This window comes from Lepidochelys kempii, chromosome 1, assembly GCF_965140265.1.
Source record: "Lepidochelys kempii isolate rLepKem1 chromosome 1, rLepKem1.hap2, whole genome shotgun sequence".
In the NCBI taxonomy this organism is placed as follows: Eukaryota; Metazoa; Chordata; order Testudines; family Cheloniidae; genus Lepidochelys; species Lepidochelys kempii.
In genome coordinates, this window is record NC_133256.1 from 133,430,144 (window position 1) to 133,444,136 (window position 13,993).

Sequence of the window (13,993 nt, forward strand, 5' to 3'; positions counted from 1 at the left end):
GTGAGATCCTTTTGTAACTCTTCGCAGTCTGCTTGGGACTTAATTATCTTGAGTAGTTTTGTATCATCTGCAAATTTTGCCAGGACACTGTTTACCCCTTTTTCCAGATCATTTATGAATATGTTGAATAGCACTGGTCCCAGTACAGACCCCTGCGGGACACCACTATTTAACTCTCTCCATACTTACAATTTCCTATACCAGATTGGGTCAATAGTCCAAGTTCAGCATGTGGTCTGGTGCTTCATATGATGGCCAAGAAGGCCACCAGGTCCCTCCCCTACCACAAAGGGAGAAAGGTCAGTACTGTGGCAGAGGGATGACTGGTGAGCAGGAGTCCTTTGGGGAGGCAAGTGTTTTGTATATGGGGAGGGGGTAGGATCCCCCTCCTCTCTCTTGCCTGCCAGGTGGATTCTGAGCTGGGCTTCTCATCTTCCCCCTGCCCCAACTCATGAAATGGGCCCCTTCAAGAGGGTGCTTCTCTCTTCGGCCTAGTCTACACTGGCAACGCTAAAGCACATTACCGTAAGGCTGGGCGAGTGGTCTGTAAAAAAAACCCACCTCCAGGAGGGGCGTAGCTGGTGCACTGCCTACGCTGCTGTTTTACAGCGCTGGGGTGGGGGGTGTTTTACACCCCCTGCAGTGTAGGTTAGTGTAGGGCCCAAGCCTCTTCCCCTTTCCCCCATGGCTGTGTGTTCTCCCTCATCTCCCCCTCCCTCCATGCAAGTAAGTGCTCCCCAGGCGGCGGCGGGGGGGGGGGGGGTGTTCTCTCCTCCCTCCCCACTGCCTCCACGCGGGCCCCCGCTGTCTCCCCCGGGCTGCGTTGCTCTGTTGCGCGGGCCAGCTCCAGGCAGCTGGCGGCGGGGTGGGGAGCAGGCAGCCGCCGGCTGCGGAGGGAGCCAGCGTGCGGCGCTCGCTTCTCCTGCTGCTGCTGCCGCCCTCTCCGGCTGCGCCCACCCACAGGCGGGGGAGACACCGGCAGAGAGGCTCCCCCTCCCCTCCTTGCTCTGGGGGCATCGCAAGCACCAGCGGGCTCCTGAGCGCTGCCGCCTCCCGGGCGCGCAGAGCGGCGGGGGCCTGAGCTGAAGCGTCTCCTCCCCCGCCGCTCAGCCCCGGAGTTTCCCCGGGCGGGGGCGCGGAGGGGGGCTGCCCACAGCTCAATGCTGCTGCTCCGAGATGCTGCGCGCCCAGCTCCCGGCCGGAGGGGGGGTAGCAGCTTCTGCCGCCAGCGCCTTCCTCCGCGAGGGCTGCTGCTGCGAGAGACTCGGGCACCACCTCCTCCCCACCATGGGGCTGCTGCCGCTGGAGTGAGCGAGCGAGCGGAGGGCACGGCTCGCTGCCTGCATGGATGGATGTGTTCAGCTTTGTGAAGATTGCAAAGCTCTCAGGGTAGGTTGCTGCTTCCTTTCCATTAGCAGCCAGCCCCCGCCCCTTGTGCGCGCCCCGCTGCAGTGCTGGCCCCTGGCTGCTGACCCCCGGGGGCGGGGGACATACCCGGCGGTGGGGGGAGACCATGCCAGGGGGCTTTAGCAAAGCCCGCCGCCAGAGCTGCTGCAGCAGCGTTCCACTTACCTGACACGGGGGCTGGGGTCCTGGGGTTTGGCTGGTGATGGCTCGTGGCGTTTTCCCCCCCGGCACCCTGCTGTGGGATAGTGTGGGGGGAAAAAAAATGTGTCCCGAGGCTGCTGCGAAGATAAAGCTGGTGGGGTTCTGAGTCTTGGGCTGTGATGAGACGTTGTTGTTAATGGGCGATCAGTGGTTCAAACTGTTTGAAAATGTGAAGCCGGCACCCTGCCTTTAGTTTCCTTTCGGGTTGCAAACAGCTGTGAGGGTGCTCTAGCCGGGGAAGTAGCTGGAGGCAACAGTTAACCCTGGTGGGGGTTGACGTGGAACTTCGGATAGGCTGGACAGATAGCAGAGCAGCATTTTCAAAAAATACCCCATGGTTGGCAAACCCCCCCAAACCAAATGCAATGTATTTAAGACTTCTTGACTTTTGTGCTATGAAGTATGGTGCTCTGCTTATTGCGAACCACTCTCTGTAGCTCACGAAAGCTTATGCTCAAATAAATTTGTTAGTCTCTAAGGTGCCACAAGTCCTCCTTTTCTTTTTGCGGATACAGACTAACACGGCTGCTACTCTGAAACCTCTCATGCTCTACAAAATCTCAGACACAATAGGGGTGATTTTTTAAGAGAAGCTGTGAAATCATAATCAGACTGGAAGTGCTGTCTTGTACCATCACACATAAATCTCAGGGAGTAAGTGAATGTGGTCTCTCTCTTTTTTTTTTTAAGCTCTTTCGTGTAAGGTGCACACAACCTGGTTGCTTGAGCTGGTGTCTGATTTAAATATTTTTCCTTCCAAAGAATTTTTCTCTCACTATCAACTGAATGCTGGTGTGGAAGGAACTGCCTCTAGATAGTCCTTAGGTCCAAGGCTACAGAGACACATGCACAATCTGAATTGCCCCCCCCACTTGAAAATGTTTTCCCCATGGTTAAAAATAATGTGTAGTAGTATTGAGAAAAGAGTTATGGGAAACCAAATTCTTTCTCAAAGATGGAGTATAAAGGTGCTATAGTTGAGGGATTTTCCTGATTTTTGGTGCAGATAATCTTCCTAAAGGATTTAGCTTTGAATCAGAGTAGCTATGAATGTTTTGAATTCTCATGGTTTCGTGGTTAGCACTGGCCTTTGCCATTTCTGAAGCATTCACTGAAGTGGAATGCCATTTGAGGAGGAGAGTGCTTGTTGTAGAAATGAAGCATATATGTTATTTCTGTGGCATACACGTACAATACTTGTCAAAATAATTGTTCTATAAAATGTTATTAAATGATTTTTATAGAAAGCACTGGGTGGACTGACGTTGTAAAATCCCGCAGGCGTGTGATGTTATAATCTGTGTCTACTCAAGCCCTTTGCCCTAAAATTTACCACTGTTGCTACCATGATCAAAGCTCTACTGAAGGGAGTGCTAGTATAGAGCAACCGCTACTATTCGAGCTACATGGCTGTCTAACTTTCCTCAGAACAAGTTTACCTGGCATGATGGTTAAAACACCAACGGTCTCCTGAACCTGGTCTATACCACCATTCCCACTGTTACTACCACAGAGGAAACTGCATCAGTGGTAACAATTGTGGAAAATTTTAGAGGAAATTTTATTTGGTATAGATAAGACCCTAAGGAGTAGGTAATATGGCATCTGATTTTTGTTTCAAGATATATTTAATCATTTAGCTTTTTTGATCAGGATCTGGGGTTAACAAACCCTTTCTTGCAGTAAATGTCACACTTGAGTTCAAATCAAATGGAAAGAGCAGGCACTGGTTAAGGATCAGACATGGCTCAAGACAGTCTGCCAACCTAGGTAAAACTTCAGTGTGCACCCTGAACCTGCTTAGAAATTTGCGGCAGAGCTCCCAGCGGCTGCAACCCCAACTCTGGGTCAGAGGCTCACAGGGCAGACCCCAGCTTGGGGCTTCAGAGGCCACTAGGCCTGTTGTCGGCTCCTGTTGGATGGGAACATTCTGACACCTGAGTGGACTGAGCTGGGCCAGGCCATGGCGAAAGTCTCCTAGGCCTTGCAAGCAACTGAGACCCGCTCCCTGGGTGGGTGATGCTCCCAGATGGGGCTGCCTTCCTAATGGCCTTTTGTGAGTGGGTTGGCACCAGCTGCCTAGGGCTCAAGAGAGGAACAAACCCCAGCTCTGCACCTCTGAACAGCGAGCTGCTCAGCCCAACCACAGTGGGACCTGGGCACCAGGCAGCTCCCAGCCGATAAGGCTCTAGTTAAGAGGCAGCATAACCCCCACAAAATGAAGCCGTCTGGGCTGGAGGTGCTGATCCCACTTGCACAGTGGGCTCCTTCCCACTGGACAGAGTGGGGTTCTCTGCCACCTGGCCCTGCACCTTGGCCCCTGCACTGCCAGTCCCCTGCCTGGCCCCACACCCTATCCCATTCCACTCCACCTGGCCCCAGCAATCTGCATACTCCCTAGTGTGCTCCCGCCTGCACCTTTCCAGTGAGCTCCTCATTGTTGGGCTCATAAATTGCGGGATGGCAGCACCTTCAGAACCTGGACGTGGTGGTGATGAAGCGGTGGCCCCAACTGGGGCAGGAGCCAGGGGCTGCCTGGGCAGCAGGGCCTGTGGGGACCAGACACGGAGCAGCAGGTGCAAGCTGGGTGCAGACATGGAGCCAGGCGGGTTGCCACAGTTGTGGCCAATGCCCTGACAGCATTCACCAGCACCAATCCTGAGCTGTGTCTGGGCTGTGGCCGTGATCTTACTCACAATGGAGATGGGGAGCAGCTGGGGGTGAGGCGGGAGCGCTTGCCTGGCTGGGGGCCACTTTCTGCTCCTCAGAGCCCTGGCTAGTAATCCCCCTTCCTCCCCCCCCAGGTCATCTCCTGCCACCACCGTTGGAGAGAACCTGGGCAACTTTACACTCCCAGAAATCTGTTGCCCTAGGCAACTGCCTAGTCTGCTTTAGGTAGAGCTGCCTCTGTTAAGGATGCTGCACAGAAGACAGTATCATTAAATCAATAAACTAGGAATGATTCTTCTACATTTTAAGAGTCAGTTTACCTTCAAATATCTCCTTCTTCCCTAACTGCGACCTGTAGTTGACTAACAACATCCATATTGCCATTACCCAGACAAAGCTCTCCAGCATATTACTCTTTTTCTCTTCAGGCAAACCAAAGTTCTTTCTGCAATTGAATGACAGGTTTCAAAGCTCAAATCCAGCTTCATTTGATATAAGGACTTTAAAGTTCAGATACTGGACTGAGTTAATGCTGTGCTTTGCAATAAATCAGTTTTATGTGGAGTTGCTTTTTACTCTTATTATCTGGTTATTAAACTACTTAATAGTGTACACAGGACTTAACTTTGCTGTTTCCTTGGTAACTGTTAGATACATCTTCCCATTTCTCTTTGTAGAAGAGAGTCTTATGGAGCAACCAGTTTCCACTGTAAGCCCTATTTTTAGCTCCTTCTGTATCTTGGACAGAAAAAAACTGTTTGGGCCTGAAAACTGCACGTTTTTGCCTAAAGGCAAAGGAGGGTTTTTCTGAAAAGTCTGGGGGGAAAAAAGGGGTCAGACGGTTTTTGATTTAGAGTCTGATCCTGCAGGGCACCTCACTTGGCACAAGGGTTGTCAGGATCTTGGCTATTACATAATGTTTCTTTGAGTTCCTGTAGGTTTAAAAAAAATAGCTTTATCACTCATTCAAACTTTCCATCTGGAGAAATCTCCTTGAAAACTAATGCATAGGCTCTGTCTACTTGTAAGTAAACTATTATAATAATTGCTGTCTTTAGCCTTGATCCTGCAAACAAGCACACAGATAAGTAACTTTACCCACGTGAATAATCCCATTGACTATTGGAATTTATAATTGTGATAGTCAAGGTGAGTATTTAAGGTTTGTGATGGCCCCATTTGTATATTATGGAGGTGCCTGCTAGGACTTTATAGTTGCAGTAGGCATAAAATGGGACATAAACTCTGTGTTTTCTCTAGAAGTAGGCAACCAGTTGATGTGAAATTATCCACACAATTCTTATCATGTCCTTCAAACTTTCTGTGTAATTTTTACTCCCAGGATACTATCCATCTGTCACCCCCTTTAATTACCTTTCTGCGTACAGCCCTTTAAAGACTACCTTCTCACAGCAGAACCAACTGTTACATCAAACATCTACAGCTACTTGTTTTGGTGGGTGGAATAATCTGGTGAAGGGGTATGTGCAGAAGGACAAAAGGGGGCAGCCCTAGATGCTTCACCACAAATGTTCTGTTCGTTAACTTAGAAAAATGTGTGATGACTGACCTCAAATGAAAATCACAATATTCTGCAGATATATTACCTTCTCTCTTTCTTCCTCGTAAATACGGACTTGACTAGACTTGGAAACTTACCAAAAATAGCTATTCCATGGAGAGAGTTATTTCTAAGTATAGAGTAGCCTAGATGGGGTACTGTGTGGTCTACACTGTACGCATGTTCAAAGGCCTGGGTAAACGTGAATGCATTGTCCATCTGGAGAGTGAGGTTTTTGACCTGTACTGGGAGGATAAGAAGGAAAGATAATGAGATTGACAGTATGTGTTTAGAGGGCGGATGGTGTAGATAGTTTTGAGCCTTATAGTAGTAATAGTGAAAGAGATCATGATATGAAGTGGGAAGTTTTGGTTGCGGGAGGGTTAAGGTGGTGGTCTGTATATGGAAGGTGAGAGGCAAAAGGTTTGTGTCTCTAATAATAAATAATAATAATAATAGATAGTGAACTGTAAGAGTGATAAGTGGTGTTTGGAGGGTGTTTAGCTCCCATTCAAGGTCTATATTATCAGGATTTGAAAATCTACTCACTGATGAATAGGAAGCTTTCACTGATGACTGTGGGGATCTAACCTATTCCCCGCAAATATGAGCTTGCGTATTTACAAAGCTAGCCTTCCAAATATTGTGTGAATGTGATTCAGTGCGGTGTTGTCCTCCAGAATCTGCTGGCAAATAGCTCTAGTGCCTCTGCTGCTGTTCATAGCTTTGCAGAGCAGCAACATAATGAAAGTAATTAGAGACCAGTCACTTACATTGTTGCTGTTCATTATCCTGTGGGCAAGATTGACTGAGACAAGACTCGAGTGAGTTTCATGCAGCTGTTGCTTGTTGGGAAAACTGAGCAACCACAGGCTTTGGAGTTAATCATAGGGAAAGAAGATCCACAAAATGGAGGTTGTAGGAAAAGAGTGAGGTAGTGGAAACTTGTTCCATCTCACAGCAGCTAGGAGTTGTGGGAGAAGCAGAAAAATAAGGTATGTCTACACTGCAATAGTAGACTTATGGCATGGCTGAAGCTGGCCTGGTCAACTGACTTGGGCTGTGGGGCTAAGAATGTCAGTGTAGCTGTTTGGGCTCAGGCTAGAGCATGAGGTCTGAAATCCTGTGATGGGGGTGGGTCTCAGACCCTAGGCTCCAGCCTAGATGTCTATTTTGCAATTTTTAGCCCTGCAGCCTGAGATCCACAAGTCTGAGTCAATTGACCCAGGTTCTAAGACTTGGTGATGTGGTCTTTTTATTGCACTGTAGATGTGTTCATAGAGACACTACCTCTGGCAGAAACAAGGAAGTTCTGGATAGGGGGAAAGAAACCATGTTTCTGATCTTTCAACAGCTTTAGTGCTAGAAAGGAGAGCTTCAGATTTAGAGATGTCTGTCTTAAGGTTTTATACTACTACCAATCACTGTAACCATGAAAAGTGGCTGAGACTAGCCAAGTCCCAAAGTCTTCCAGAAGTCAGATTTTTAAAAATAAAGGCCTGCTGCATGCAGGATGGCACCCTGGCATAAACTCCAGCACTCAGCCTTTCTTCCCAGGTGCTGTGGTGTGCCTGGGGCTGCGCTTTTTACTGTGATTCATGGACATCACTGGTAGAGTATCTCTTGACTTTCATATTTACCTCTGCCTAGTTAGACATTTGTTAATTTTCCAAGCCGTATATGTAATTTAGGTTGTGCGAGAGTTTTCAGACTTGGAACCTGGTGGGCTAATGCAGCAGCTGAGGAAGGTGAAATTTCACTCCAAGCAATAGCACAGATCTAGTTCTCTTCTCAGGGATTTCATTTATTAAATGATTCAAAACAAAGTAACCCAAAACACTGTCACTGCCCCGTCTTGTCTTAATCTTTGTCTCTGGGGCTTCATGGTTCTTACAGCCCTCCACAGCTGGCTCCTGCTCCCTGTAAGTGTCCTCCTCGGGCTTTCTGCCTGATTGAGGAGGAGAGTCCCTCCCAGGGTGGATAAAAATCAATGATTTTAAAAAAATTTTTTTTTAAATCGGATTATTTAATTTAAATCTTTTTTATTTAAATTAGATTTTTTTCCTCAAAAATCATTTTATAAAAAAAAATCCATCTGAAGATACATTATAGCTCAAAGATATCTCATCATGGAATAGGGATTATAAATTCTAATTCTATAGTATGAGACAATATATTCATGTAATGTTTAAGAAAAGTTTTGTAAATGAGTTCCAATAGTTCATGGATTAGGGACCCAATCTAATGGGGTTCCAGAGGCTTCTATATATCTTATTTAGGTTAATCTTTCTACCTACCCAATGGGGCTCAGTGCTCAGTCTAGAAGATGCCATCAGAGATGTTTAGTTTTGCAGTTCTCAGACTGGGGATTTGTCTCTCCAGAGGTAGCATGCTTGTTAACAGCAAAAACATTTTTAAATAAATAATATATAGAGGTGAGAAATAACAGACCTCAACTCTATTGTCCCTCTGCAAATTTGTGTACACTGTCAATCCCTTACCTCTCTCTAAAAGTGCAAAGTTTCAAAAAGTTCAATAAATAGAAGATTGTTGGGGGTGGAATAGATCTGGACAAGGAGAAGAAGTCTGGAGATAAACATGAGAAGCAAGGGACATATTTTTTTTGTTAAAATATTATGTTGCTGTTGCAGAAAAAAGATCCAGAATACTTAACGTTGTTATTTTAGTTAAATAAAACAATTTAAATGTCTGTCTGGTGATGTTCTCTTCCTAATACAGCTTGTCAAGAAAATCCTCCAAATATTAATGATTAACCTGTGGAATTGGAGATAGTTCACCTTCCAATGACTTCATAAATATTTGCTTCAATTAACTTTGGTAAATGAAATAACCAAACAATCATTCATTTTCTGATATAGTTGTAAAACTAATCTGAAAAGTTTTCAAAATAAATCACTGTTTAAAAACGTATAGTCTGTTCTTTCTAAAAATGAAAGCTACATCTCTCTCTGAGTTGTGAAGAATATGTATTAAGGTTATAATAACCAACAAGAATGCACTTTTATGTAGAAAACAATGATTAAATCAAATCTTCCTGACTAGTGATTTAAATCATGAGTTAAATCAATTTGATTTAAATCAAATCCATCTGGGTCCCTCCCATGGCCTTCCTCTGTCTAAGAGGGAGGAAGCCTTGTATGCTGTTTCTTGTAGGAAATGGGGCTATGAGCAAGCATGTGACCTGCAATTATGGCTCCTACTTTTAAAGGAGCCAAGGGCCATATCAGGTGCAGTGGGCTGCAGGATTATACCCCTAGACCCAAAGCCCTTTTACTATAGTTTGAGGCTGAGCAGGTATATAGTTGGCAGAGTTAAGGTTGTTCTTGGAATCCGCAGTGGGATATTTTATTGTGTGTGTTTTTCTTTAAGCAGTTGGTGAAGATATCTGAATATTTATCTCTCTTCTCTGTAAACCATTTCAATACATTTCAATGTTTAGGTGTTTTTAATTGTGACTTGCTTTGGCATGTTTGTTTTTCAATTTCAGTGTTAAATAGCAACCTTCATTAAAAGATAAAGAAGATTTTTATCTGTCAGTAAAATGTAGGCTATATCATCTGCATACTATTTTTATTATAAGTACTCTTTTCAATGACTATATCTCATAGCATGTGAGTTGTTTCTACTGTTTACTGAAAAATGTGTCAGTAATAAAGCATATGATTATCCTTATGCTCAAGGGAGGTAATTTAAATCTTGAAAATATTTTATCACTCTAGATGATAATCCAAAGACTATGAATTCATCTTTCCTTTCTTCTTTGAGAGGACATGGCACTTTGTTCAATGAAAGATTTGACTATATGCATTTTCCCTTATGTTTTATTATCTGCTATATAGTGGTGTTCTATTTTATCATGTGTCATATATTATAAAGACATTGTTATTACCATAGTATGTAATAATAAATCTCTGGTCTGGCAAAGGCTGGTAATTATTGAATTCTTGTATTATAGGCTGTCATGAACTTGTAGAATGGTCAGTGCATAAAGGTTTAACTTTCCAAAATATATTTTAAAAATTACATGATCACTTAGTGATATAGCACTAGAAGATCTGAGAGTGAATTAGTACAGTGTAATTGATCCAGAATAAGGATTTAACAAAAATCTTGTCCAGACTTTCACTACTCAGTCACAATCACTGCATGATTTTTTTTTAAATGGTTGTTTAAGGAGCCAGAATGATAGCCCTGAAATAGGTTTGCCACCTATTTAATAGCTGGTAACCAGATCACCAAGGTACCACCCCTTGTTCCACCTCTTCCCCTGAGGCTTGCCCCCTTCTCCACCTTTTCACTTGAGGCCCCTGCCTTGCCTCTTCCCCTTAAGGCCCTGCCCCTGCTCCGCCTCTTCCTCCCGATTAAAAAAAACCTTGTAAAATGGCACCCGGACACACAAGCCGAAACCTGGACTGTCCAGGTGAAAACAACCCTGGTAGCAACCCTACCCTGAAAACGGAAATGTTCTGTCTTCAGACTAAATAGAGTGTGAGCAGGAACAAAGTAAATTTCCACCCAGCTAATGTGCCGTTCTGGGAGGATGAGAAAGGAGCTCAGTTTCCATTCCCATGCAAGCCTTGTCCTGTTTTCTTTTTTCTTTTAAATGTACAGTGGCATGAACTGTGATATGGCTTTTGTGGTGTAGACACTTGTCCCCAAAGAACAGGACAGACACACCATTTCATTCTTTACAGGACATCAGATGAGAGTTTATTTTTGCCTCTACTGAAATTGTGCTAGATGATTGAACCAAGAACCTTGAGATAATGACGTAACAAACCATTCTGCAATCACCTGAGCCATTTGGTCATTGTATTTAGTGATTTTTTTTAATGGATCTGATTAATAAACTATTTATGCTGATTGAGGGAGAGTTAAATAGACATGGTTGGCTTTCTACAATGTGTACAAATACTGAGGAGGACATCAGTTTCTATGGGATGAATTTAGCCTCTACTTCTTGTTGTCTGTCTGAATGGTAGGTTGGCCAGGAAGATTGTTGTGAAACTGAAAAACTTACTTACCTATAACAGTAATGCACACTGAGAGTATATTTCCTTACTTTATATCATTTTAGGTCATTATGTAAGCTCATCAGATTGTCTGTAGGAAGTTTAAGCCTCAGCCTGAGATAATGGATGGACAATAGATGTTCTTAGATCTGCTGGCCATGTGGGGGAGAGAAGCAGTCTAACTGTGCTTTCAACAGTTTTCTCAAATAGGTATTACAGTATGCCACAGCTTAGCATCTGATTTATATAAAAAATAATTGAGTGAAGTCACGTATGAACTAACAACGCTTGCTGTGTAGATTCTCCCTTGATCTTCCTCGTTCACAGGTCATTTTGATTTGTAACGGAACACAAATGAGTGCACAAACTCAAATGCCAAAGTGAAAAAGATGAACTCAAAAGCCCCATCCCTGCAAACACTCACATGTGTAAGTAGTCCCACAAAACAGAATGAAAACCAGTCAGACGTATGGAGCTACTCACATGCATGAGTGATTGCAGGATCAGGGCTGTATCTTCAGTTTTGATATTGGATATATGGTGGAACAGCCCCATATCGATAAAGAATTCGCTTTTAGTTACTGTAGGGAACTGTGCTGGAACTCAGCTATTTTTAGCGTTAAGAGGAAATATCTCTCAAAATATCAATTTGCAAACAGGGAGAATTTCACAGACAAAAATAATAGGAAGAAACAAATATTCTGAAACATTTCAGAGGTTTGTGAACTTATGCTTATTTGTTATTTACCTTTCCTTTGATCCACCCAGAATAGATTTTTGTGTGAGAAAGAAAACCTTGTAAACAGTTCTCCAACCACAAACCTTCAGTAAATCTACAAAGTAATTATTCCACGAATATAAGAAATGAAATAACATCCATGTAAAAATATACAAGTCTTGAGGAAACCTGATTTAGGAAAGCACCTTTTTTCAAAAAGCGGACTTAAGCACATGTTTAACTTTAAGCACATGCCTAAATCCTCTTGACTTCAATAGGACTTAAGCTCTTCTGAAGAGGGATGTGATTAAGCATGTATGGAAGTGGTTTTCTGAATTGGGGCCTATAATTGCAGTAGGAGTCTCTGAAACTCTTTCTTTATGTGGAAAGTCTATATAGAACTCTTTTTTAGAGGTTGATTATTACAGAGACAAACATACAAGAAAGACACTTTGGGAAGCTCTTAATAACCTAGATCAAAAGTATTGCAGGAAAAAGTTGCTAAAATAAAGATATTGTAAAGAGGTGTAATGAACACACATAGAATGCAACTTGGTAGGTCAGACAAGTTACGAGTCCAGACTGTATGAAATTGTTCTGCATTAACTAATGATTTAAAGGTGGAGTGGGATGAAGTAAAAACAGGAGGAGCTTTTCCTGCTAAGCAAAGGGATTTGTGAGGCTTCTTTCCATAAGAGTAGGTGATGATTCAGTATAGGCATATTAATCACTTACCTTTATGATCAATATTTCTTGTAATTTTTAATGATATAGGTCTTTGTTATCCAGAGGGTCTGCTAATCCTATATATAATAAGAGGAAACAGGTTACATAATAATTTTTCTGTGCTATACAGCCTAAATAAAGTAGATGGTCTATAAAGTCTTGCATGTTTTGCTTATGGATTTCCTGATTTCACTGGCTTTGGTTTTTGTTTGTTGTTCTTTTAAATCTCAAATTTGTGTTTATAGTAATCTGCTTAATAAAAAGGCCTGTACTGCCAAGTCGAAAGTATTATTCTATGGCAGTAAACTCTGACAGAACTACTAACAGCTGCCCCAATGGTGGAGGTCAAATTATGCATGTTATACATCTTACTGTAACAAAAGGAAATAAACAGATGTATGTTCCATATCTGAAAGTGGTCCATATCTAATAAAGTCACTGGGCCCAATTCAGATCAAATGAGACACTACTTTCATTTACTCCAATTCCTGAGTAACGTCATTGACTTCAACTTGCTCAAAATAGAAACATCTAAAGTTTGTTTTTCTCCAAATTATCTAGTGCTATAACATGAGCCACTTATTTATAGCCCTAGTGTTCAGGGCTAATAGTAACTAACTTGCTTACAATGCATTCCTTTTCCTCATGGATTTGTGTGGTGCAGCAATGGAATTGCAGACTGTGTAATACATATCATGAAGAATATCCAAAATATACACTACAATGACCTTTCAAGGACTGTGCAAGAACCAGGAGTAGGTTAATTCCTTAGCCAGTAAGGAACCTCATTTGACAAGCCTGGAAATGGTTATGCATCTTCAGAAGACCTCTGCACATCTATATTACCTGTTGTTCTGTGAATCTTGAGGAAAGATTCTGTAGATGAAGATGGAGGTGGAGGGAAGGGTTAAAATATAGAATCATCTAAACTAGAGATGGAAAAAGAGTCATTAGATCGTCTAGTTCTTCCTGATTCTGAGCGAAATATATATTCATATTCAGCTTAAATATTCTTGCTCTGTGATCCTATTAATGATCTCGGACCCTGTAAGACCTTTTCTATGCTAGGGAAGATATGTGCTTTTTAAATGTGATATATAACATGTTGTAAAGTTTTAATGTAGATAGGACAAACTGTAACTTTACCTCGATTTAGCTGGTCGAGATGAAGGTTCAGCTCAACTAGTTAAATCAAGATACAACTGTAACTTTCCCTTTCCAGTAAAGCTGGTCAAAGATTTTCCATCAAAACTATTTTTCAACAGAAAATTGGGTTGTCGATTTAAACAAAATTTTTCACAGAGACTATCTGCTTTCCTCAGATTATCCACTTTTTTGTTGGAAAAAGCAAAGTGTTTTTGGCTCAAAAATCTTTGGTTTTCATTTTTTGGCAAAAAAAAAATCAAATATTTTCCATGGGGGGAAAAATACAATTTTCCAACCATCTCTGCTGCATACATGTGATTTTTACTTGTTGGGTATCATCTGTTATGTTTAAAAAACACACCTTCTTCCTTGTGTAGACATACCTTAAAGAGAGACATAGAGTGACTGCTTTATAAAAGATTTCAGAGTAGCAGCCGTGTTAGTCTGTATTTGCAATAAAAAGTACTCTCTCTCTTCCTTGTACTGGCAGTGGGTTGGTGTTGCAGGGTCCGTGGAAAAAGAGCAGGGAAA

The 13,993-nt window shown here is 42.8% G+C and overlaps 1 protein-coding gene across 3 annotated transcripts in view; it reads left to right on the forward strand.

The window, feature by feature from the left end:
• The first annotated feature begins 875 nt into the window (after positions 1-875).
• The window catches only part of FRMPD4 (FERM and PDZ domain containing 4), a 447,791-nt gene continuing 434,673 nt past the window's right edge, over positions 876-13,993 (forward strand). For all 3 annotated transcript variants that reach the window (XM_073354864.1, XM_073354871.1, XM_073354914.1), the window contains exon 1: positions 876-1,389. In XM_073354864.1, coding sequence (XP_073210965.1) covers positions 1,349-1,389 — 41 coding nt within the window. In that variant the 5' untranslated portion in view covers positions 876-1,348. The remainder of the gene's footprint in view (positions 1,390-13,993) is intronic.